At 41.5% G+C, this 24,790-nt stretch overlaps 10 protein-coding genes across 10 annotated transcripts; 6 read left to right on the top strand and 4 right to left on the bottom strand.

Moving 5' to 3' along the window:
* Positions 1-5,423: 5,423 nt before the first annotated feature.
* On the bottom strand, positions 5,424-6,983 carry ATC70_010246 (uncharacterized protein; the record flags this gene model as incomplete). The annotated part of the gene is made up of 2 exons (XM_064829466.1): positions 5,424-6,567; positions 6,625-6,983. The coding sequence occupies 2 exons, from the start codon at positions 6,981-6,983 to the stop codon at positions 5,424-5,426; spliced, it is 1,503 nt and encodes a 500-aa protein (XP_064686668.1).
* A 250-nt stretch (positions 6,984-7,233) lies between these two features.
* TPT1 (tRNA 2'-phosphotransferase) lies at positions 7,234-10,032 on the top strand (the record flags this gene model as incomplete). Its single annotated transcript, XM_064829465.1, has 1 exon — positions 7,234-10,032. The coding sequence occupies one exon, from the start codon at positions 7,234-7,236 to the stop codon at positions 10,030-10,032; it is 2,799 nt and encodes a 932-aa protein (XP_064686667.1).
* Positions 10,033-12,335: 2,303 nt separating this feature from the next.
* On the top strand, positions 12,336-13,140 carry ATC70_010244 (Peptide hydrolase; the record flags this gene model as incomplete). The annotated part of the gene is made up of 5 exons (XM_064829464.1): positions 12,336-12,557; positions 12,614-12,683; positions 12,742-12,908; positions 12,966-13,039; positions 13,101-13,140. The coding sequence occupies 5 exons, from the start codon at positions 12,336-12,338 to the stop codon at positions 13,138-13,140; spliced, it is 573 nt and encodes a 190-aa protein (XP_064686666.1).
* A 124-nt stretch (positions 13,141-13,264) lies between these two features.
* Positions 13,265-15,993, top strand: RIM20_1 (pH-response regulator protein palA/rim20; the record flags this gene model as incomplete). The annotated part of the gene is made up of 11 exons (XM_064829463.1): positions 13,265-13,384; positions 13,435-13,522; positions 13,582-13,730; positions 13,789-14,343; positions 14,402-14,565; positions 14,615-14,824; positions 14,878-15,010; positions 15,068-15,281; positions 15,334-15,698; positions 15,752-15,841; positions 15,895-15,993. The coding sequence occupies 11 exons, from the start codon at positions 13,265-13,267 to the stop codon at positions 15,991-15,993; spliced, it is 2,187 nt and encodes a 728-aa protein (XP_064686665.1).
* A 143-nt stretch (positions 15,994-16,136) lies between these two features.
* Positions 16,137-17,032, top strand: ATC70_010242 (uncharacterized protein; the record flags this gene model as incomplete). Its single annotated transcript, XM_064829462.1, has 5 exons — positions 16,137-16,181; positions 16,242-16,643; positions 16,696-16,809; positions 16,864-16,936; positions 16,995-17,032. The coding sequence occupies 5 exons, from the start codon at positions 16,137-16,139 to the stop codon at positions 17,030-17,032; spliced, it is 672 nt and encodes a 223-aa protein (XP_064686664.1).
* A 40-nt stretch (positions 17,033-17,072) lies between these two features.
* Positions 17,073-18,005, bottom strand: acl1 (ATP citrate lyase subunit 1; the record flags this gene model as incomplete). Its single annotated transcript, XM_064829461.1, has 4 exons — positions 17,073-17,260; positions 17,331-17,451; positions 17,511-17,591; positions 17,658-18,005. The coding sequence occupies 4 exons, from the start codon at positions 18,003-18,005 to the stop codon at positions 17,073-17,075; spliced, it is 738 nt and encodes a 245-aa protein (XP_064686663.1).
* A 414-nt stretch (positions 18,006-18,419) lies between these two features.
* ATC70_010240 (uncharacterized protein) lies at positions 18,420-19,607 on the top strand (the record flags this gene model as incomplete). The annotated part of the gene is made up of 1 exon (XM_064829460.1): positions 18,420-19,607. The coding sequence occupies one exon, from the start codon at positions 18,420-18,422 to the stop codon at positions 19,605-19,607; it is 1,188 nt and encodes a 395-aa protein (XP_064686662.1).
* Positions 19,608-19,974: 367 nt separating this feature from the next.
* RPL31B_3 (60S ribosomal protein L31B) lies at positions 19,975-21,394 on the bottom strand (the record flags this gene model as incomplete). Its single annotated transcript, XM_064829459.1, has 5 exons — positions 19,975-20,054; positions 20,110-20,304; positions 20,373-20,571; positions 20,630-20,748; positions 20,809-21,394. 5 exons carry the CDS (start codon positions 21,392-21,394, stop codon positions 19,975-19,977), a joined length of 1,179 nt encoding a protein of 392 aa, XP_064686661.1.
* A 103-nt stretch (positions 21,395-21,497) lies between these two features.
* ATC70_010238 (uncharacterized protein) lies at positions 21,498-23,479 on the bottom strand (the record flags this gene model as incomplete). Its single annotated transcript, XM_064829458.1, has 5 exons — positions 21,498-21,581; positions 21,631-21,880; positions 21,938-23,270; positions 23,324-23,364; positions 23,418-23,479. 5 exons carry the CDS (start codon positions 23,477-23,479, stop codon positions 21,498-21,500), a joined length of 1,770 nt encoding a protein of 589 aa, XP_064686660.1.
* Positions 23,480-24,148: 669 nt separating this feature from the next.
* ATC70_010237 (uncharacterized protein) lies at positions 24,149-24,790 on the top strand (the record flags this gene model as incomplete). Its single annotated transcript, XM_064829457.1, has 4 exons — positions 24,149-24,214; positions 24,274-24,400; positions 24,470-24,649; positions 24,705-24,790. The coding sequence occupies 4 exons, from the start codon at positions 24,149-24,151 to the stop codon at positions 24,788-24,790; spliced, it is 459 nt and encodes a 152-aa protein (XP_064686659.1).

The raw sequence follows: 24,790 nt of genomic DNA, 5'->3' as shown, positions 1-24,790 counted from the left end.
AATAAATGTATAAATATTTAAACCACAATTTCTGAGCCAATGAAAGCTGCCAATACTTAAACCACGATTTATGGGCCAATAAAAGCTACCAATATTTAAGCTGATTCAGACCTTCAATGATCCCATTTTAGCTCATCGATAGGTTCATGCGAGATCATGAATATTCTCATTTGAGAACATGGATTTGCTCATTTAAGAACATCTATATGCTGATTTGAGAACATCGATGCGCTCATAAACAGTTACATTTGCTCTTATTTAAGAACATGGATGTGCTCATATGGGAACATCTCGGATGTTCTTATGAGAACATCGGCCGACTTATAATAGATCTTTAGGAACGCCGATGTTCCAATATGAGAGCATTTTTCACCTTTTGGGAACATCGATGCTCTCAAATGAGAACATAAAATAGATTCTCATATGAGCACCTCGATGTTCTCATGAGAACATCAGTTGGGTCGCAGTGATGCTAACTTGGCTACCTCAGGCTGCCTCTCCCTTATAATTCAAACACCGAATACATCGGCGTTTGATAAATTTTATTAGAAATGTTATTAAGTGAGAAAAAGACCATCTAATAATACGGTATATATTGACCACACTTGAGGTATCCAGCTCAATAAACTCTACTTGCTGAGTGGATACAAATTGAACACTGCCGGCATTGTAAAGTATGATTTTCTTCCCAGAGCCAGTGGAAAGTAAAATATCCCGGATTTCCACATTTTGCCTGTATCCGGAGCATCTGAAAATTCTTCTTTTTGATATATTCGTACTGGAAAAGACCAGATTATTGCATATTTTTATCATAAATTGATTCATCTCGTTGCGTGCTATCACGCTGTCTACTTGCAACAGTATTTTTATTTGTATAATGTATTCTTATGATATCAAAACAGCACTCTTGCTATGCCATTTTTACATCAATAGTTTTAAAGTCAGTTTAATTTTGAACCCCGATTAAATTGGCTTAGTAGAGTCATTGTCTTTGAGGGAGTGTTGTGCCGCGAGATACTTATAAACATGGTTTTTTTGACATGGAAATCTCTTTTGAGACGTCAAAGTATTTTTATTCAAAAAGTCTGAGTCAAAAGATGCAGGATTGGGGTATTTGTAAGCGTTCAAAAGTAAGCAATTATTCCCGCCTGTCTGCTCAAGTGCTTGATGCTTTTGCGTAGTTTGAATGTTAATATCATTTGCACCACTATTGGGTGTAATAATTCTTTCTATTTATGCCTACAGTATGTGCAGTAAATAACTGATAGACGAACTTAACCTCTGAAAGTATAATGAGATTGCTGGTTCAGATTATTAATTCACAAAAAAAGCTATCGTGAAACGAAGAAATACCTCGAAATTCCGAGTGAATGAACTAGAAGACTAGATTCCCATCATAAAAATATCCAAAATAAATGTCATCTCAATCTAGCCACGCTGTCGTCAGCAGATAAGCATACATAATAATAGCATTAGCATGATGATAACAAGGTGAAATATTTTGAAAGCAAGAGAGGACAGATACTGAGCTGCAGTAAATGTCAAGAGTATTGTAGTGTGTTGTAACACAAATAAACGTTAGTAAAATACATGCTCCAAAATAAAGAGCTATTTTTTTACTCTTGTTTCGCAAATCATATATTGAAATAATGTTCTTAATTCATCCGATCAACAACTAAATAACCCAACAATAATAAACTAAATAATGTAACCACTGCCGGATAAAAAATAATATAAATAGAGACGTAGAATAAATGTTTTCTTGCACATTGCAATGAAATCAGGTTTGAATAGATTTCACAAAAAAAATAAAGCAATAGTAAAATACAATAGAAATCAACTGTATTTTATTTGTGTATAAAATGAACTGAAGATCCTGGAAATGAGTAAAAAAAGAAGAGTATTTATACATTTGCAACTAGCTTGTAGGATTAGTGATGATAGAGAGCAATAGGTTCTGCTATTGCGATATCTGGCAAATGTTGTTGATGTTTGATTTAAAGTGGTAATCAATGCAAGAGCACTGGCCATAAGGGTCGATTTGAGTAACCTTGGTAGGCTTGGGTGAGCTACCGTTATAGCATGATTTAATGTAACCTTGATGGTTTACAGTGTGATGTTTGTTATTGAGGTATGGAACCCTTTATCTGGGACATTGTGCAACTATGGCAGCAGGGCATAGTTGTCATATTTGAATATGCTTGTTATTGATTTGATTCTATTTGGATAAAAATAACATCTCTTATTACGATCATCATGGGTGTGATTGAATACACTGTGATCAGAAGTGATTCATTCACACGATGTGCGATATAAGCGTGTATCTTCACTTTAATATGTTTAAATGGTTGTTGATGTACATTTGAGCGCTTTTACTGATAGATCCAAATAGCATGAATTTGACTGAGTGCTATTTGATGAATTTCAGTTTTCAATCCAGTTGCGTTTGGGTGGCTATTTCATTACACCGTAGTTCGTTTTTAGTGATGCATCATTTCTAAACTGGATCTCCAAATGCGCAGAAACAATCAGTTCAAGCACATATCACATCAGATCATAAACTTTGACATGAAACAGGATTTAGTTACGATTCGTATCATGACATGTTCAGGATAATAGATCCAATCTATTATCCTGTCACCCAAACCAACCCATCTAATACCTTATCCTCACATCAAATCCCTCAATTCGAATAGTATATAAACCCTCTTATTTCCAATGTAATAAACGATATTCTTTACATGATTAATTTTGTACTCTTTTTATAAATAATTTATTTCTGATAAATCAATTACGATCGCTGGCAAGTTCTGCATATTGATCTCTTGCGTCAGAAAAAAAAAATAGAGGTTCAGTGCTGACACAAAAAACATCGCTTTGTCCGCGAATGCTTAGAATTTTTGCGGTTCTGGCGAGCTTTTGATATGTAACCTTTACTGATTGAGAAGATAGTCAAAATTGGTATTTTGTCCTCTGTTATCATAAATTTTGGCGTGGCACTTGTAGACAAAACGATTCCGGAACTCCAAGACATTGTCTTTATAGTTGTTGGGTCAACTTTGCGCTCACATCTTGGTCGTTACAATTTTTTTTGCTGCAACAATCAAGGTACAAAGTTTGCTGTGATCGCTATCCCTGCAATGATGAAGGAGAAATCCAAATTCAGGGACATTTATGAAACTCATTACATGAATGCCAAAAATATAAAGATAAAGTTTGTTGATTTCGCCAGCAATTTCAATGAAAATGTCAACGGTATTTTTTTTTTAGAAAATAATATCTTTGAGGCAAATGTATTGTGCAACATATAGTACAAGAGAGAGATGGAGCAAGAGCAGCGTTGTGAGGTATATTGAGACCTCTATATTTAGACAGTGCAAACGAATATGAATGATTCCATCAAATGGCTAATTGATATCCTATTCTCGGAAATGGGGTAGCCTATGATCTTTTGCTCTTGAAAGTGGGGTTCAGTTCTGACATATATTCTTCCATCAAATCTAGGAGGAACATTTTTTCTTGTTATTTCAAAATGCAACGTAAAACTGAACCTACCAAACACTGCACTTTTATTGATAATGCATTCAAATGATGCATTTATATACTGTTCATTATGCTAGGGCTTATAGAATGATGATAAACTGTAATACAAATAGTTTTAATATCTACCCAACAATTGGTTTGTAAATCGTTAATAGCATGATTTATCAAAAGGACCTAAGAGTAGCCCATGATGGCCTCTAATGTGAGGCCTTGCTAGGACATTTGATATAACACTTCTACTGGGGATCCTCGTTGCTGTTCGTTCCTGGCTGGTGGTCCATGAGTTTTCACGTAGCAAATCTTCATTAACTGGGTCAAAACATGTTACTGGATAGTGTCTTTTGTGATTTATGGCTGTCTATTTTTCCACACTTTGCTTTAATCCCCACACTCCTTGGCATTGCCAAATCGCTGAGTGTTCACGATGCTAACGATCGATAATGCCATATTGGACTCGTCCGTGTTGTAGTTGGTCGTATATCATACGCGGTAGTTGCATTTTTATGATGTGTATCATACAGTCATATAGCTGTATAGGGCTCGACGATTACCATGGTTACAGTGCGAGTCAATTTAGTATCATTCAAAATTGAGTGGAGAAAAATAAAGAAAAACAAGTGCGAGATTTTCGCTTTGATATGCAATAGCAACAACTCAATTGATCGGTCCGCCTTGCCGCTCACACTTAATAGCATTGATCTTAATAAGCGTTTTGTCGTAGCGAAGCGAAGCTACAAAATCGTGATATTCAAGCAGAAAATATGGCTTCTCGTTTCTTTTAGTAATAGGTTTGCCAACAACATAAAGTATCAAAATTTGCTTGAATTAGCTTTACCACTATCAATATGCCTCCTATTCGAATTAGAAGCTGCACCAGCTGCAGAACTGCCCTTCCTCCAGAAATTCCAGGTACTGGAGGTTTGATTCATGCAGTGGGAATAAAAGCTATAAAGCGAAAGTATAACAAAATTTGACGGCTTTCAAGCCTTCATATGTCGACATGTAAACCTTTCTGAGCCATCGGAATAACGCTAAATAACTGTACTCGAGTAACACTAACTTCCTGATATCTTTGCTCAACTTTTTGGGGACCAAAAAAACATGGACAAAAATCGACCAAAAAGCATGAGGGGTACCTCATGGTTTTCATCGAAAATTAAACGATCGCATTTTTGACCTTGAAAATGAAGACTTTTACTATGGTATATCTTGAATCAAAACGTTTTTTTCAAACCAAAGCAACCTCAGAAGCCACTTTTAAGAGGTTGTCTTACGCAAAATATGGCTATTTCGCTAAAAGCCACATTTCATATTCAACCGAATTGCTCAATAAGTTTATTCAGAACACTTATTACAATTAGTACCATTGGAAGCGTCTTGAAAAGTACTCCAGGAAAGTTTAAAGGAGTATGGGGTGATCATTAGATTTTATATAGTCGAATCTGATAAAATAGATAGACCAAGTCGAAAAAAATTCAAAATTCGGCCAATCTGAAGCAGATTATAGGTCTGAGCTGAATTAATCTTAGCAGTGGCTTCTGGGGCCGGCTAGCAAACTCAATGCCCTTTTACTCATAAGGCAATAATAAATGATTAACGAGAATCTCATTCATGCCATTCTATAATTTGTCCTTCTTTTAAATCGTTCTCATACATTTGTCTAAACGTATATTATCACAGAAAATTGCGCCCGACTCTTGACTATAGTCCTGCCACTATAGTTTACACGGAGCAAGTAATAAACCTTTAAAACTGACGGTATGGATGAACTTGGAGCTTGTAAGAAGGAAATTGCGAGCTGATTTTATTAATGAGATCTTAAAAGCGCCCATTGACTATATATCCATTATGTACGGTTACTGAAACTATAAATAGAGCGATCAGGTTATGGAATTCCAATTAGTTACTATTTCAATCATCTTATTGAATGCCTGTTGTTCTGCATCCTTCTTTCTTCGTCCATGTCCCTCTGTCTTGAGAAACACATTTGCCTTTGTCTTGGAACGAAGCACAACTTCAGCATGGAAGAGAGGGGTATGACTGTCGCCACCTTGCTGAATAGAGATGTTCACCTGCAGCTCGTCTTGGCGCTGAACTACGAATGAAAGGAATATCGACTTGGATTGACCAGGCTTGGTTCTACATTGCAACAAGACAAGTCTGTGTGCTTGGAACAACTTTCTAAAGTGTTTGATAATCTTTTCATTGCGAACTGCTGTGGCTTCGTCCATGAGCGCTTCAGCAGGTTGGTTGAATGGCTGGAATGTCTCTTCATCGTTGATGTAGGTCACATTCGACTCCATTGTGTTCGTAGGTTGTAATGATGGTGTTGGTGATGACAATGGCTGCTGGTGTTCCAATGTCTCTGTCTTGACAATGGCACTGTCACTCAATCCATGTGTACTCTGCCTTTGTCGCTTGACTTGTCGAGAATCCATGTCTACATCCATTTTACCGTCCAAAAACAAGTTTTCCAGCAACACGGTGGCCTCTTCATGGCTTGATTGCGATAAATTGGCACTGCTTCCACTCCAATATGATGTCTCGAGAGCGGGTCTGGTGTTGGTATTCTCAGCAAACAAGTGGCAATAGTCACTTTCGCTGATGGGTAATGCATGGATATCGATTGCTCCTTCCGCTGCGATCTGAAGATGCTGGTACACATCGGGATTGTTGGTGAAATAGTTCAAAATGTCGCGCGAAGCCTCTGTCTTGGCCTTTTGCTTGCTGCTGCTGGTGCGCGCATGAGAGAACAGCAGGGAGCTTGCATTGAGTTTGGCAACAATCTTGACCTGCCACTTCTTGTCGTCTATTTCGTGTGCTTCTGTCTCTATTGCGCCGCTGTTGGCTTGAACCAACTCGTACAGTGCCTTGACTGGGTTCACTGTTTGATTTGTGGAGGAGGATGGTGAGAGCAACTTTTTTGGGCTGGTTGTATTATTGAGATCATGGTTGACGAGGCATATGAAGGCATCTTGAATAAGCTTTTGAATCGCCATGATGCCGTTATAGCGAAAGAGAATACTAAAGCAGCAGTCAAATAAGGCGTTCGTCCCTCCTCCCTGCACACATAGTACTTACCCAAATATCATATCCAATGTTTCTTTCAAATATATAGGTCTCACATATTCTTTCAAGTGGATCTGCTTTCCAATCAGCTTGTATAGCTGAAGTGGCGCTGTGAACTTTTTTGCGATTGCTGATAAAACACGATCCTCATACTTGGAGTAGTGGTCAGCCAAAATCAAATGGATGGCAAATTGTACTGCTGATTCTCCAATATAATTGAACTTGTGCTCTGCAATCTGCTGTGTGTAGCCTGTCAAAACTTGCTTCAGCAATGGAAGAGCTGCAGTGATATCCAATGGTCTGCTTTGCTCGTCTGTGATTGTGGAAAAGGTAGCGTATATATACTGTTCTAAAGCATCCGTATCAGTCATCCTCACACAAAAAATCAATCAAAATACAAAGTAAAAAGAAAGAATGAAGATTTTCGCGTAACATTTTTTGAGGGCGCTTTTTTGTAGCTTGTTGTTTTTGGAAGCAGCTCCAAATCAGGAGTTGAGAGATTTGACCTTTTTGTTTGTATCACAATATAGCTCTTATATACCACAAAGATACATGACAATAACAACCTTTCCCTTTTTTCTTTCTTTTATATATATATTTTTTTTTTTACTATTAAACAGCATGTCTTCTTCAGTAAGAATAGAAGACTATTATTCGGATCAAGATTCTCCTCCTTTGGCTTCTCCTCCAATCACTGGACGGCATGGCAATACCAGTGCAAGATCTACAGGTTCCAATAGATCATCTCCTGCTAACCATTATCGCCAACAGCAGCAACAGCAGCAGCGTCAAAAACAACAACAAGTGGCATCTCCCCTGTTTCGAAAGAGAATGTACAGAGCAATGCCACCACCTCAAAGACAGTATTATACAATGTCAGATAACGAGCTAACTGGATCTGAAGAGGAAGAGGATGAAGAGGAAATCCAAAGAGCAATGCATGATCTCGGCTTACAAGACCATCCGCCATTTGCTAGGTACCCAGGAGCAGCAGCAGGAAGCAGGCCACTGTCTCGTCGATCTAGTGTGGATTATGAATTACACGGACCACCTACAAGTCCTGCAGGCTATTACGTCCCACAGTACGGCCATGACCTTGACTTTTCACCCTATGGCCCACCACTGATGTCGCCTTACTTGATGCAAGACAACAGATATCCACCGCCTCCACCCCCTCCTCCATCACATCCACAGTGGGTGCCATATCAGCACCTGATGATGGATGAAATGTCAGCTCATCCAGGTCCAATGTACCCACAACAACCCATGGATTTAGCATTTGTGCGTCGATCAGCCTCATCAAGGTCGTACAATAGACGTAATCGACCTCATTCTCGGCCTACCACTGGTAGAAGACACGGCATCTTTTTGTCCCATGACGAGGACAACGAACTAGACAATGAAGAGTTTTACTATGATGATGACGGGGGCGCCGACAGTGATCAAGATGTCTATCCCACTCCATTTCCACCCAGAATGCCACCTCTATCAAGACAGAGTAGTATCGGAAGCAACAGCGGTCCAAGACCATCTTTTCCAAGAAAACGAGCAAATTCGCTCTCTGCTATACCTCCACCTCCACCTCCACCTCCTTTCATGATGGATTCTTCAAGAAGACAAGCGGCTCGAAACTACTTTTATCCGCCTCCAATGCCTCCACCACCACCACCATCACATCAAAGGATGAATCCTCGTTTTGCAGGAGGGCCTAGACGAGTAATTCATAGTGTGCCTAACTCTCCTCAGCTCTCGGTAAGCAGTGACAGCAGCTCGGAAGACTACAAGCATCCACAGCATCATCATCAGCAACAGCAGCAACCACCCAGACGTGCCTCTATTAATGTCGCTAGTACCATTGGCCATCCAAGCAATCATCCCAATGGCAGATTGGGTCGCAGCATGTCTTTTAGTGGTGGATTTCCCCCTCATCCAGCTGTCAATATGGTGCCTCCACCTCCGCCTCCACCTCCTCCACCACCTTCTGCAGCAATGCCTCCTATAGTACTCCATCCACCTCCGCCTGCTCCACCACTAGCACCTCATCCCATGATGGAGAATGCTACTAGGCCCAGTTCCATGTATAGCTTACCTTCTGGTGCTATGGGTGGTGACTTTTTTGATCAGATGATGCACTCAAATCAGCAGCAACAACCAGGCACAGCTCCCGTAACGCCTATGGAGAATCCACCTTCTGGCAATACCAGTGCTGCTGGTGATGTACCCATGAATTCTCAAGCTGGTCCAACTTCTCAGTCTCACGCTGCTGGTCCTTCTGCAATGGCAGCTAATTTGCAGCAGCAGCAACAGCAGCAGCCACTCAACATGCAGATGCCTCCACCTCCTCCTCCACAGCAAATGCAACCTTGGGGGAATGGCTTTCCAACGTCTCCTGGAGATCCTACCATGTTTGGTCAACAAGGCATGATGCAGCAGCCACCTCCTCAAATGATGCTTCCTCCCATGTTCAGTAACCCTATGATGAATCAAAATCCAATGATGAATCAAAACCCAATGTGGAACTTTATGCCAGAAATAATGTTTGGACAAGGTGCTAGTGGCGGTGCTGGTGATTTTCCCTTGCCATTCATGTATTCAAGTGATCCCAATTTGATTGCGCAAGCCATGAATGGTGGTGGTGGCGGCCCTGGTGGTCCTCACTTTAGTGGTCCTGGAGGTTTTGGTGGTAGGGAAGGAAGTAACAACATGCACTCGCCACATTTAGACATGAATGGAAATCCTGTTGATGGACCAAATGGAGCTAACGGCGGTCCTGGCGGCAGCCCTGCTCATGGTGCTGGTGGACCTCCCGAAGAAGAAATGATGCGAAGATCTGGCGCTACTGGTGGTGGTGGTGGTGGTAATGAGCCTCCACATGGGCATGACATGATGATGATGCCTCCCCCTCCACCACCTAATTCTGCTCCCATGTTGAAAAGAGGTTTATCCATGCTAGGTGGTTTATTTGGCCAAGGTGGAGGTCATCGCGATGATTTCAATGGTGGTCCCCCACATCCAATGTTTGGTAACTTTTCTGCACCCATTCAAGCACAATCAAAAAAGGAGGCCAAGTTGCAACGACAATATGAGGAATTGGGTACGTTTTACTGCTGGCGTCGAATGGAAGGACCTGATCAACACTTTGAGACATTCAACATTGAGAATCAAAAGCTGATCAAGAAGAAACTCAACAAGGCTCAACCACAGACGCAAATTATGCTCAAAAAGGAAAAGAAGTTGCCTGGAGAAATCATGATTGATCTACAACAGAATCGCGGATGTTATCTAGCCAAGATGGGAGGGGATCCAGTGGTTGTCATGCTGGAAATTGAGCAAAAGTCGTATGGCGGTGGCAACAGCTATGTCTTTGGAGGTGATGGGCAACAGCAGCAGCAACAGCAGCAGGGCCCTCCACAGTGGTAGTCGTAAAATGTGTTATTTTTTATAAATTTTTGCATGTAAAAACTAAAACAATGAATAAACTATATGTATTTTTTAAATAACTATCAACTATAAGCAAGCTATATTTTGTACATGAATCAATGACACACTCCAGCAAACTTCAAATCGTGACGGAGCGAATAAAAAAGGCCTCAATTCAGATATACCAACACGATCGTTTTCTTGGGTCAATCTTAATATCGTTGGGTTTACAATGTCAGTCAAGAGCGGTAGAGAGGAAGAAAAATAGCTCTTGATTTTGTGTAGGCTCATCCTTGAGAGCGATGATAGTATCTACCGACTTGTCTCGCAAGCCCTTTAAATCAACATTTAGTCATCAAAGTGCACTACTTGTGTCAACGACCTAGCTACCTTCATGTTTCAAAAGAACTGGATCAAAGCCGGAAGGAAGTCGACTTTGTCTTCAAAGGAAGGTTTCACCTTCAAACTGCATCCCCTCCAAAGCTCATAACACTCATTTTGTCTGAAGCGGATGCTCCACAAATAAATTTTTAATTCTTACAAGTGTACATTAAATTAAACGACTCTTTGAGTTGATAGTGACGCTACTTACCAGTCGCATGGGCAAAGTACAGTTTGAGATGTCCAAATGTTTTGGCAGGCGCAAAGCGAAATTTATCAGCAATGATTATTAGCATGGCTAGAGAACCAAAGATAGCTTTGTGGTGGTCAAAATTAATTTTAACCTTGTCAGTATTCTCCACTGAGCCAGAGGTTTTGAGCAATAGGGTTTCGAGTTGCATGATTCCATACAGCTTTATCAAGTCATCTGCCTTGTACTGATTCTTGTCATTGTTTTCCAAACTCAATGCTTTCAATTGCCGTGTCATGGACAGCAGGCAAATGTCACCAGCTTTAAAATCAGCATTACATGAATGCGATTGCACTGCTTTTGCTACAACAACAACGAAAAGAAATATGAATAAATCATTAAAGCTAGATTCTTCATCATTAGTATCTTGAAAAGCAGAGTATCCGCAATGGCTAGAGTACAATTAGTTAAATAAACATACCAAACAGAAACTAAACTTGAAACTTACACTGTTCAGAAGGTCTCCTCAAGAAATTCGAATGCTACATTGCTTTCGTTGGCATTTAGAGGGAAATTTTGCAAGGATGTCTTGAACAATGCTGACTCTTCGCTGTCTATAGCAGAGTCTATTTATAAGCCATAACAGGATTTCAGAGCATGCTTCTCGGATTTGAACGTAGCAAGATGTTTATTGTATAGAGACATTCCAGATCAGAGACAATAAAAATCTGGCATAAAAGTAAATTTTAAACAATCAATTAGTAGTAAGAAAAAAGCTATATCAGAGTCAGGAGGGGGGAGGTATCCTTTTTGCTGATGTTGCTCTTGAGGTGGCGACATAAAGCTGAATATGCGTAAATATAGGACCTGTGCAAGATCTACAGCTACTTTTTTGAGAGATATTGCCATTGCAAACGACTTTCCTATAGAGAAACACTCCCAACAAAACCAAAGAAAAAAAAATTCAAGCTAATCAATTGTTTCTTTCAAATTTATAACCCTCGTTTATAAATCAGCATTGCAATCATCATTGTCATCATCAGAAAGGCATTTGGACTAGCCGGCAGCAGGGCAGCCTGTCGCCACTGCTGCCAAACCTATCTAAACTCAGTTATTTTTTTCTGCTCAAGATTGGCCAAATATTGACTTTTGTCGACTTTTTTTATCTATTTTGTCTTATTTGACTATATGAAGTGTGATGATCGTGCGATGCTTCCTTATGCATTTTCGAAGTACTTTTCAAGGCGCTTCCAATGGAGCTAACTATAATAAATATTTTGACTGAAGTTATTGAGCAATTTAATAAAATTTAAAATGAGGTTTTTAGCGAAAATAGCCATCACATTTATGGTATTTGAGACGATCAGAGTCCTCCTGATGTTAACATCAATGGCTAGAAAGTCATCTATTTGCCAATTCGTTGTAGGAGTATTAGCTGGTCATTTGGCATTCTATTATATCCTGAATGTGTTATGCTGATGTTTGATTGCGATGAGATAAATGAAGGTAGGCCACTCAATTGCATATAATATGCAGCTCTGGTGTAGATTCAGCCTTCTTCTGATTTCAAATCTCTGTGATTCCAAGCAGCGCTTACATCACGCACACATAAAAAGAAAATCAAATGGCTGATTGTCATAGCTCACCTCTTTTTTTTTTCTTGTACATTTTTTCTTTGTATATATATATATATATATATATATATATATATATATATACACACATATCAACAATGGATGAGCAGCTATCAACAAGGAGTGCTTGGCCAGACCCGCCCAACTATTACAAAAGATACACGAACGAGATTTTAGAATTACTCAAGCAATCGCAAAAATGTGGCGTCTTTCCTGAACAGCCCATCAATAAACCACCAGTGCCTGAATTTCAGTTAGAAGCACTTGAACCTCCATTGCCACCTACGGATGAATACACTGTGTTTGACCAAAAGTGGCAGGTAATGTGTATACACTTGGCTGATATGACAGTAGGGTCTAAGTGCAAGCTGTCTAGATAAACGACCGCCTTCCTACACTGCAAGAGTTGGGTGTCAAGCAGATTTATCCTCAAGATGATGCGATAGGTAAGTGCAGATGCCAGCCCGTGCGTATGTAGCAGCAATTGAACACAAAGGATGTTAGATCGTGTGCAAGAACTCAAAAAGTTGAATCGATCTCTCATTGTGCAGTATTTGGATTTGCTGGAAGTGCTAGAGAAGAACCCATCAGAATACGGCAAACACATTGAGAACATCAGCACAATATTGCTCAACATGCACCACATACTGAACGCATATCGACCTCACCAAGTAAATAAATACTAAGCATGGCCTTGTATAAAGCTACTCACACACACTGCACTTTAGGCGAGAGAAACGTTGCGTTTGCTCATGGAGCACCAATTGGCAAAGAAGCGTCAACAAACAGCCGAATTGAGAGCGTAGGTCCATCACCAGATCATGTCCCACAGCGACGCTCATGCCTTTTTCTCTTGACCTTAGGAAATCAAAGGAAGCGCTTGATTTTTTGCACGGCCTTTAATAGTCCATCATGTACATTTTGACATGAATGCCTCTGTGACTATGGATGAATCCCAAATGTTGAAAACCTGCAAAATTGAATAAAAGCTACATCCTTTTTCACCACTGACAGATTTTCGATTTTGATGATAGTTGTACCTGTAAAGAACTGTAAACCTGGCATCGCCAAGGTTTCTTTTGGACAATTGTCAAAGCTTGGAGCACAGCCAGGTGCTTGGGTCAAGGTGTTGGATGGACATGGCAAGGTATGCTGGCATATTAGATACACTTCAGCGTTCTTATTTTTATGTGATAGGTCTATCATTGTTCCATTTGGCCAGCAGATATACCAGATAATCAAGTTATGGCGAGTCAATTCATTCAATACGAGTCGAACGATCAAGGTAGTGCCTCCGTGTAGTACGCATGAACGAGAGCAACATCTGACTATCGGTACTGCTAGAGAACAGCATGATTATACCCATTGAATCAGTAGCAACAGCTATTAAAGTAGCATTGAGCTACAAACTTAACAAAAAGGCAACTGAGGAACAGCAATTGCTAGAGTTTGGATTTGTCTTTGACAGAGCTACGGAAGCGCAAAAGAATTCGGTAGATATGAGCATCGAGATCCATGACTGAACCATGTATTCAACCACCTCTGATCTAGTACATTCGACATACGGTAGAAGGCAACGTCATTTGCCAAGGAGCCATCATCCAAAAAACACCGTTGATTTCGATCCAAGTGATCTCCACCTATCCACAGGGAAAGTCTGTGTTTCTGGCTTCTGCTAGCCAAGTGAGTGTGATGGATGGGAATACAACAAAGGAGGATCGCATACCAGAATTGGAGAAATCATTAGAGGCCATGTCGATAACATCTGATTCGAGTCAAACCATTCACATGTCTAGTCTGCAAAAGGCGTACAATGCGCTGTATGAGGTGGTATGCTTCCCGTTTTTGCACAAAGATTGGATCCATCAGCTGGGTATCGAGTGTCCCAAGGGCGTCTTGTTGTATGGCCCTCCTGGTGTAGGCAAGACGTTTTTGGTCTCCTCTATTGCAAGGAAATGTAGTGCCAAAATGTTCATCATCCAAGGCCCTGAAGTGTTTGGTCCGTTTATTGGTGAGAGTGAAGAGAAGCTGCGGGCCAAGTTCATTCAAGCGAGAGACGTTGCAGTCAAGGAGAATGTGCCAGTCATTCTGTTTATTGACGAAATCGTAAGTGCTTCAGTTTGTTCTGTGATGATTAGGCTCATGCCTTGTATGTGTATCATAGGACGCATTGACGCCCAAAAGAGACAATGCACAGTCGCATGAAAACAGAATGGTAGCTCAACTATTGACATTGATGGATGGTATCGAGTCCAGAGGAAGACTCGTCATTGTAGGTGCCACAAATCGGCCCAACTCCATCGATCCAGCATTGAGACGCCCTGGAAGGTAACATTAGATGACGAGCAAATCGGGCTGCTTTTAACGCTATGAACAGATTTGATCGGGAGATCCATATGGAGCCACCCAATACGACTGATCGATATTCACTGTTTGAAGCTCAAATGACCAAGATGCCTTTGGAGAGCAATGTTGATATTGAGGCGCTGGCAGCCATGACCAACGGCTATGTCGCTGCTGATATCAATTCGGTGTGTCGAGAGGCGGCCATGTTAGCAGTGCAAAGAGCCAGTAAAGAAAGGGACATGTGAGTAAGCTGTGAAAAATGTGGTGTGAGTGTGTTCTGAGCAAGCCATGTAGGGAGGTCAATGTCAGTATGTTGGATTTCACATCTGCCTTTGCGACAGTGGGGCCATCCATGCAGAGAGGCTTTCAAGTGCAAGTAGACAAGATGAAATGGGATGATGTAGGCGGTCTGGAAGATGTGAAAAAGGTAGGCTTGCGTGTGTACACTCTAGAGTATCGGATGCTCATCCGTATATATATATAGAGACTGAAGCAAGCGGTGGAATGGCCATTATTATACAAGGACTCGTTTAGCAGGCTTGGATTGAAACCACCACGAGGTATCCTGCTTTACGGGCCTCCTGGTTGTAGTAAAACAACGCTGGTCAAAGTCATTGCATCGTCTGCTAATGTAGCCTTTTTATCCATCAATGGTGCTCAGCTGTATTCTCCATTTGTGGGTGATTCAGAAAAAGTTGGTAAGGCAATCAGAGTAAGATGGCTTATGATGTGTGTCTCATGCTGTCTTAGTGCGTACAACATTCCAAAAGGCACGCGCATCAGCACCAGCCATCATTTTCTTGGATGAAACAGAAGCCATTGTGGGCAAAAGAAATATGGGGAACGGCGGGTCCAGTGGTGACAGTGTGCAAGAGAGAGTGTTGTCAACCTTGTTGAATGAAATGGATGGCGTAGAGAGCGCTGATTCAGTCTTGGTAGTAGGAGCAACCAATCGCCCAGACATGCTGGATGCTGCCTTGATGCGGCCAGGACGTTTCGATCAAGCTGTCTATGTGCCGCCGCCTGATGAAGCAGCACGAGTTGAGATTTTAAAGATTCATACCAAGCAAATGCCATTGGATGTGGATGTAGATTTACTAGACATTGCGAAACGAGTGAGTGTATTTTCGCTGTGCTGAGCTTTATATATAAACCTCATTCTTTCTAGACAAACTACTATACAGGTGCAGATTTACAGAATGTATGCAGAGAAGCTGCTATGGAGGCCTTGCGAAGCATGAATACAGCTGCCAATGTGGTAATTATCTGACACAGACATATCTTGGTTATATGCGCTAACACGACATCTAGACAATGGCCAACTTTAGCAAATCAATAGCGACTATTCCCCCGTCCCTCAACGAAGAGTCTGTGAGACTGTATAGTAAAAAACTACATTCTTCAGAATAAAACTCGTTCAATTCGTATGGAAATTAGCCCATTTACGAGTATATAACGTCTCATGAAATCAAATAACTGTGACCCCAAGTTTTTCTATTCAAAAAAAAAAAAAGCGACTTGCAAATATCAACCATTTGGCTCCTCTTTTCAACATGATTCCAGAAAACGCTGTATTGATTAAACAAGGCGCTGAAGCAGTAAGTGTTTAGGCCAGCGATTGCATGTAATCTACACGATACTCAAGACCAGTCATCAAGCGCGTATTCCACTTGCCAACTTTTCTTACCGTGCCAAATGGCTGTATTGCTAAAGAAAGATTCAAAAAGACATATCGCCACCCTGATCTCGACCATTTCTTGACAACCAGACGTGTTGCCCAGGAAGCACGCTGCCTTTACAAGTGCAAAAAAGCAGGCATGGACACACCCACTGTATATCACATTGACATGCCAACAGCAACCATTTTTATGGAAAACATCACTGGCATCACTGTCAAGCAGAGATTGTTAGACCATCAAGCGACTGAATACAAGGATGTACATACAGACTCATTAGCAGAGCAAATTGGCACTTCACTTTCCAAAATGCATAGTTTGAATGTGGTACATGGCGATTTGACAACCTCCAACTTGATGCTTAGAGAAAAGGACGATTCAGTGGTAAGAAGACATAAATTGGAGGGAGACAGCTCTGTTAACATAAGAGCGATAGGTTGTTATCGATTTTGGACTAAGTTCCATCTCTACATTGATTGAAGACAAGGCGGTAGATTTGTATGTGCTTGAGCGTGCGTTTGCAAGTACACATCCACAGACTGAGTTTTTGGTATGTTTGTCAGTCAGTCTACACGAGAACTGTATTAAGGAAAGAGAACGATAGTTTGAAAAGATTATGGAGCATTATTTGAAGCATTCAAAGCAATCAAAGCAAATCTGGACCAAATTGGAAGATGGTAACGAGTCATATTCAATCATAGAGGACACGCATCTCACATGTTTATTGAATCATAGTGAGAATGAGAGGACGCAAGAGAAGCATGGTTGGATAGAGTGTATATACAGTAGATAGCGAATAAATGCATTGTATACTTATTGACTTGATGGTTGGTATTGCTGAAGCAGCCGGTCCATATATAACTGGAATTTTGAGCGAAGATGCAGTGTTCTCTTGTCTGGGGGTAGGGACGATAAATCTTCGGAAGCCACCTTTATCACAGCGTCTTTGATGTATTCAATCTGCTCCTTGACAAACAACATGGTATTGTTCACATCAGGCACTGAAAAAAAAAAAAAGTGAATTAGCGACAGATGTCTCTCTCAAATGGTTTTTCTGATGTCCAAGCTTACCATTCTCTTGCAAAGGTATTTCACGTAGAAAAGCCATGCTTTCTAGCATAGCATCTACCTGTTTAATGTCTCGTTGGTGCTTGTCATGCGTGTGGGTCAAAACGGCTTTGAACTGTTTTTGCTGTCATCTCACATTTAGCCATTGTATGTCCTTGCACGTATACAAATCAAATGACTTACAGCTTTGATCTTGTTTCGCAGGTCATCCAATTGCTGATCCATGTCTTGTAGATCTTGACTCGATATATTAAAGTCAATGTCCTAGCCAAAAGACCATCCTATGAGTATTGAGACGAGCCTTGGATCTGCCTGCCCATCCACGTTTACCTTGTGATGATCAAATTGCACGTCCAAATCATCCGGTATCTTCCAAGCGCTTTGAGACACGTATTGCTGAAACACATTAAACACCTCGTCCAGCATCTTTTCTGCCGCAACCTGATAGGTATCCAGAGCAGCCTTGATCTCTCTTCGTTTCTCTGGACATTCTGTTGCAAGTCGGTCTGCTGTGCCCTGCATCACATTGTAGAACAACGCATTGGCCAGATCGTACATGTCGGCCAGCACGCTCTCAGGTAGCATTTGGAATATTTCAGCCAGCAGCTCATGCTCCATGTAAGGACGAGGCTCTGTTACTCTAGGCGCTTCTGTAGTGTAGCTCACGACGGTTTGCATTGTAGAGGGAAAAGAAAAAGAGAGTGCTAAATTGAAAGAGTCACAAGCATCTCAACATGCTTAAAATGTTTCCATTTGAGACGATTGTTTTTTTTTTCTTCTTCTTCTTTTTTCCCTTTTGATTACAAACATCGAATAAGCCAAGGGACTTGCGAGATCTCCAGCAGCATCTACGTTATATATAACTTCTTGCTTATTCGTATAGATAACAATCTCCCCCCCTTTTTTTAATCTCTCTCTCATTTACTCTATATTCTACTTGCCAACAGACTAGAAGGAAGAAACAGCGACAGAAGGAATCTTAAAGAGTGGTTTTCTGTGGTAAGTAAGATAGCCTCATTAGCGCGCGTATCTATATTCATTTATGTCTACAGTATAGAAAAACGACTCGTGTATCATACAACTTGAAAAAAAATGGTCCAAGTCTTGCCCATCAACTACAATAACGAGCACTACAAACAAAACTACATGAACGGGAATGAATACCAACATTCGACTCCCCCACCACCACCACCTCTGCAACCACACCAACAACAGATGCCTATACCCATGCCTGTTCCCATGATCAATCATCATCTCATTCATCCTCACCATCAACCTCCCAATTTCTTTCATCCTGCCCCACCTCCCCCTCCGCCTGTTCCTCACCAGCAGCCCATGTACCCCACTGATCCATCTCAGCAACAGTACATGGATTATGCTGGCAGTGGCGGCTATCACCATCCCTCCATGGGATACATGCATCAGCAAGGCTATTATCCTGCTGATATCACTGTCTATGTACCAACACTCCAAAAAACATACGCGTTGAACACCAGCGTCCTCTCTCGATCTCCTGTCCTCTACCAGCGCATCATGGAGGAGCAATCAAACACACTCGAGCTGGATCTCTACGTACTTCCCGAAACCTTTCATACTGTCATCAACCATCTGACACGACCTTTGACACCTCAAGACATCTTGTTCCTCGCCAATGAAAAGCCCCAGATTGCAATTGAATTACTCGAAGCTTCGGAAGAATTGGGACTGGAGCCACTGTTGGACGCACTCTTGTTGGCATTGAACCAGAATCTACACAGCCAAAAAATTGCCATGACCTACATCGATGCCATGGATCCGTACCAACCAATAGAAGAAGAGGAGCCTCGTCGCTGGGTAGAAGCCTTGGAAGAGGATGTTGTTTCATTCATGGTCAAGGGCTTGTCTGCTCAATTGGAGGCATTTTCGACCTCGGTCAAAGTAAGTGGCAATGTGGTGATTGGTCAAGTCAATGCTTGTGGCTACATGCCTTCTCGCACACCTCCTATGCGCGGATTCATGGATCTGGCCCGTGCTTACTCTGCTCTGCCTCTGCACCTGATGATTCGCTGTTTGGAACACCCGGCTCTACCTGTGCAAGATGCCATTCAACGCAACTTATTTGCCAGAAAAGTACTGACCATTGTCAGCAGCAACAACACTTTCCACCAACGTAGCAGCGAGCCTCAATTGATTGCAGTGATGAAGTTTGATAAGGGAAAGGATACAATCGCCGTGGTGAGAGAAACTGGACTAAAGAAGGGCTGTTGGGATCCTAAATTATATGATTTGCATGCCATGTAATCACATCTCTTTGTGATTCTCTTTTGTTTTGCCCCACCTTTCTACATGTATTCGTCTTTTTTTTTTTTTTTTTTTTTTTCTTTTAAAAAAATTATGCCACCAATTTTGTCAATAGAGAACTCTTCCCCTCTTCCTCTTCCCTTTTTCCTCCATCATTACCATTGTGAATAACCCTCTTTTTTTTTTTTCTTCTTTTTTTTTTTTTCATAACAAAAAAAAAAACACACTTTATATACTACACTTCAACTATTCACACATACACACGAAAAAAAAAAATGAACCCCGTTGAAACTAATAAACAACCTGTGATACTACTGATCGAATAATAACAGTTTATTCACTTTTGGCTTGAGATAATACATGACATCTAAGGATAAAGATGGATGCTCTTTTTGTAATCATCGACATACACTCGGATTCTAGCATATTCAGGGGCAATGATATCATCTATACGAATTGTATGAGTACCATGCGAAAAACACACGCTTACCATCTAACTCACCTTCATTGTACGCTCTTCCTTGTACACCGTAAGCCTTGGCCAAATAGCGCCAGAGCTTTTCACTTACAATATCACCATGTGTTTCAGGGCAAGGACGGTACTTATCCATGGGTAATCTAATGTTGGGATCTAATGTGCCATTGGAACGTGACAATCTGGATTGTGTGATTTTGGTGGGTAATGGGGCTCCTTCGCCTATGATACAGTCATGTCCATGAGTATACCCACAGTCAGAGCGATGACGCCAATGTGCTGACACTTACGAGTTCTAAACGACATCCAGGTTCGTCCCCATTGTTTCTCCACTAGATAATGCTTTAAAGACATGTCCTCTCGTCTCAATTCTTGTACATAAAGTGCCTGCTCAGTCTTGCGTCTCTTTTCCAGATCCTCCATTGACTCTGATTCTCTAATATAGTCGATGGTGTCCTGAATAATCTGGCCATCTCGAGTGGCGTCAAGCTAATAAAGGAACCAAATCAGCACATGGACAGACACTTTGCCCGTATTATTAACTTACTTTGCGAGGCTTTCCTGGATGGCATTTGAAGCAATATACATCACCAGTAACTAGCTCCAGTTGAATTGGATAATGCGCTTGTTGGTCCTTCAAAGGCTGGGTTAAACATGACAAACATGCTACGTAAAAAAAAAACAGTTGATTGTCAAAAAGCCAACAGTACAACAGCATTTGCTCACCTCCAGTATGATCATCATAGTGCATGCTCAAGTAAGCAGCAGGGTTATTTGAGCACAAGTCGCAGAGATAGGCCTCCTCGCTCTTGAAGAGTATCTTTTTCACGTCTCGTGCAAATTCAGTTAATGCTTTGAAATGAGGACAAGCATCTGTCGCTGTCTGTTGTGTGGCAAATTCGCTTGTAGCAGGTGTTATGTCTGTTGTGTTAATGGTAGACTGTGTGGTCGTATCTGAAGCGGGTTGTTGTGTGGGTGTTGCTGTTGCTGCTGCTGCTGCTTCTGTAGGTGCTGCTGTTGCTTGGGATACGTTGGTTGCTGGAGGGTTGCTGGAGGATGTGTCTGCCATTACGACATCAGTATGATTCAACTGCTTGTACATATCGAGCCATGTCTGTTCAGGGTTCTTTTCAGACACGCGGAAATCACGCTTATTCAGCTGCTTGAACAAAAGTTCATCCTTGATGAGATGCGAATAGGGCTTGCCAGTCATGGAGAACTGCACTATGGATGCAAGGTCTAGAAATGAGGCAACATGGACCAGCACCTCTGTTGTTAGCTTTTGCAAGACGGTTTCGCTGTTATCAAACATCATCTCTGTAGAACGCGTTCTTTTTATTTATGAATGTCTAGTAGAAAGAAAGAGATGTACAGTCAAGGTTGGTGCTTTTTGTAGATTGGAGAGGAGACAACAACTACACTTGTTTTGTGACGGTGGTGATGACAGTGTCCTTGATCTGGTTGATATCATGAAACAATTCTTCAATGCGTTTCCAGGTCTACATAAGAGTGTCAGCTTGATTCATTCAACAATTCATGAGCACTTACATCCTGCTTAGTGTCTAATTCGTCAATCTCCTGTCTCAGGTCATGGATACGTCTCTTGAGTGTGCCCTCCTCCTTGATGACATTGAGAAACTGCAGATCCTTCTTGCGGTGGTATGCTTTCAGACGACGATTGGCGGAGGCGCACTGTTGGTACTGAAGATAGTGCTTGTGGCATTTCTTCAAATCATCATTGACAGTGTAGTAATAGTCCTCAATAATGCTCTTTTCGTGCGCATCCGTTGTGTTGTTTCTACACGTTTCCATTCAGGTGGACAGGTCATGGTACACAAATGTCAGACTGGCTTACCTTGCTTCTTTTGTACTGTCAAGTACAAGATTGCTAATGGTTTGGATATGAAGATTCGAGAGCTTTCTTATCTTTTTCAAGTTTACTGTATTGGCAGTGGCCATTGTTCGAAGATCCCGTAATACGTCGTTTGGTGTGTCCTCCTCTGTCTGGCTCGCCTTGTCTCCTGCCTGGCTTGTCTGATCTCCTGCCTGACGCATACTGTCAGCTGTTTTCCCTATATCTTCCTCGACGACATCACCATAGCCACCATAGTCTATATCATTGTCGTCAAATCCATACTTGATTGGTTTTCCCTGTGTTGATGGATCCACTGCATTTTCTGTTTCTGATGTGTGGTCGTTGATGATGGTTTGATCTCCCTCTTTTGCTGTTGGTGTTTCTATGGATTCGCCTGCCTCTTGCTGTGATTCTCCCAGATTATCCTGCGTTTCTTCGTCTACAACTGTTTGATAGGTGACTTTACTGGATTTCTCTAAATTCTCCTGCAACACTGATTCTGATGCTTCAGCAGGTCCTGGCGCTTCATCTTGTGCTTCCTTAGATTTCTCTATATCACCTCTCGACATCAGTTGCTGTGATTCGTCCGGTTCTTGTAGGCTGTCTTTAGTTACTTGTTGCTGTGGCTCTATAGGCACGCTGGCATAATGCGCATTATTACTGTTTTCCAGAGGAGACTCTGCTGTTGCTGGCGGTGTGTTGTGGGATTGATCCTCTTCATGGCTCTCCTCATGAATTGACAACTCGTGAATGGACAAACTCTCGGCCATGTTGTTTCCTTCCATGACAGGTGAAAGTGGTTGCTCGTTATCGGGTATCTTGTTGTTTGTATTGGCATCCATCATATCTATATCTTCACTACTGTTTGAATGCTCTATATTCGGTATATTGGCTTGATCCATAGCTACTGGTGTCTCGATTGGGCCCTTATCATGGTATACTTTGTATTCTGTTTCTCTGTTTACTGACGGGGATTGCACACGTTTATTGTGATGAGGTTCGTCATCGTCTGTGGCGAATTCTTCAACTGTGATCATGGTGGTCTCTGCAAACAATCGCTTTCTCGGTGTCACTGAAAATGGTGCTAACTGTGACAAATAAGATGGCCTTTGAGGACTACGAGGCTGATTATTTTCCATGTCATTTGCAATAGATAAAGCAAGTAGTGGTGGTGTGATTATACTACGAGATCTGGCAGGCGGTGATGATGCATTGACTGACTGCCTCGAGTAGACGGATGGAGATCTGCGACTGAGTGTAATAGACTCTCGAGAGAGGTATGAATCAAAATCAAAAGAAGCGGGTGATGAAGGTGGCATTTGAGCAAGCTCATCTATAGAGCAAGTTAGTTGGCGTTTGTACCTTGAACGTTGATTTCTTTCAAACCTTTGGGTAATGGGACAAAGGGAGGAAGGTCTGGCACAGGACTAGCAGCATCAATTGAGCATTCTGTGTCCTCTAGTATTGATGATTGACTTACTTGTGTCCTCGCTTTCTCTCTAAACGTCGTTTCTCAAGAAGATCTCGGTATTCAGATAGCATTGTATGGTCAGAAAGAAGAGAGAGAGAAAAGTGAATCAATTTGAGGAAACGCGATCAAGTACCACAAGCCCGACAGTCACCCAGCCATCAAGGTGTCATCTGATCCAAGCATCCAACTACATAATACAGACATTGCACTGAAGAAGCAAGTGACGATGGGGCCTTGAGTGCATTAGAATAAGCTGTCATTAGGTAGTCGCTATGCTTGCCATGCTGTCATATGGCATATCAACACTCTTCAATCCATTACAGAGTGTTCGATGCAACGTGGATATCAGCAACGAATCTAGTCAATGGCTGGGCTTTTGCTGTGCTCTTGTATCTTCCAACTTGACACTGATAAGGAAGCGTGGTTTATGCGGCTGCATCCCTGCCATCTGCACGCTGCCCTGAGCATTGCAAGAGATGTTGATTGATCATCAGGAGCAAGGCATTGCCACCCGACATCATGGCGGGTCAATGATCCAGTGCACAATCCAAGGCAGCTTTAAAGCAGATCCCCACACAAACAACACAATGCAATAATCGCATTCGATCTACCATAGTAGCTTCGTTTTGCATGATTTGATGTAATGTACGTCATCTACGCCGCAAATGCTCATAAACTGAGTTTCTTCCCCGAAATTCTTTTTAACACTCTTTCTCTTCCTATTCATTCATCTCGAAACCATGAAATCACAATCTACGCCCTTAATACAAGATGCTGAAATCCCTCTCAGCCCAGCTGAACTTGAGGTTTGTTTCAAATACATGACTCAAATGGCAGAAACTCACATTTGATAAACTACATGTAGGTGCTTCGAAGACAATATATCAAAGAGGGTGAATATGTAACCATACAGACAAAATTTAACTACGCATGGGGACTCGTCAAGTCGTCTAAAACAGAGCATTTAGAACTGGGTATAAAGCTACTTACAGGTAAAAACAGTTGTTGCCAAACCGCTGCCATTGTCTTTTTAACCTGAAATTTGTGCGGGGTAATTTCAGAAATTTATACAGACGCACCTGAAAGAAGAAGAGAATGTCTGTACTTTTTGGCTATTGGCAATTTTAAAATCTCAAATTACTCGGAAGCAAGACGTTTCAATGATCAGTTGCTGAAACTGGAGCCTCGCAATGATCAGGCTTTGGCATTGAAACAGCTTATTGATGAAAAGGTGTCTACAGGTACTTGTGACATGTAAGAGATGATGAGCTACTTTATTGATGATACATTGTGTAGAGGGGGTGATTGGTTTGGCTATTGTTAGTGGAGTAGTGGCTGTGGGTGCCGCATTAGTGGCTGCTGTTGTAAAGAGATCAAAGTAA

The sequence above is a fragment of the Mucor velutinosus genome, assembly GCF_035048745.1.
Source record: "Mucor velutinosus strain NIH1002 chromosome Unknown tig00001563, whole genome shotgun sequence".
Taxonomy (NCBI): Eukaryota; Fungi; Mucoromycota; class Mucoromycetes; order Mucorales; family Mucoraceae; genus Mucor; species Mucor velutinosus.
The sequence above is the reverse complement of the archived record's forward strand: the minus strand, read 5'-3'. Positions and strand labels throughout refer to the sequence as shown.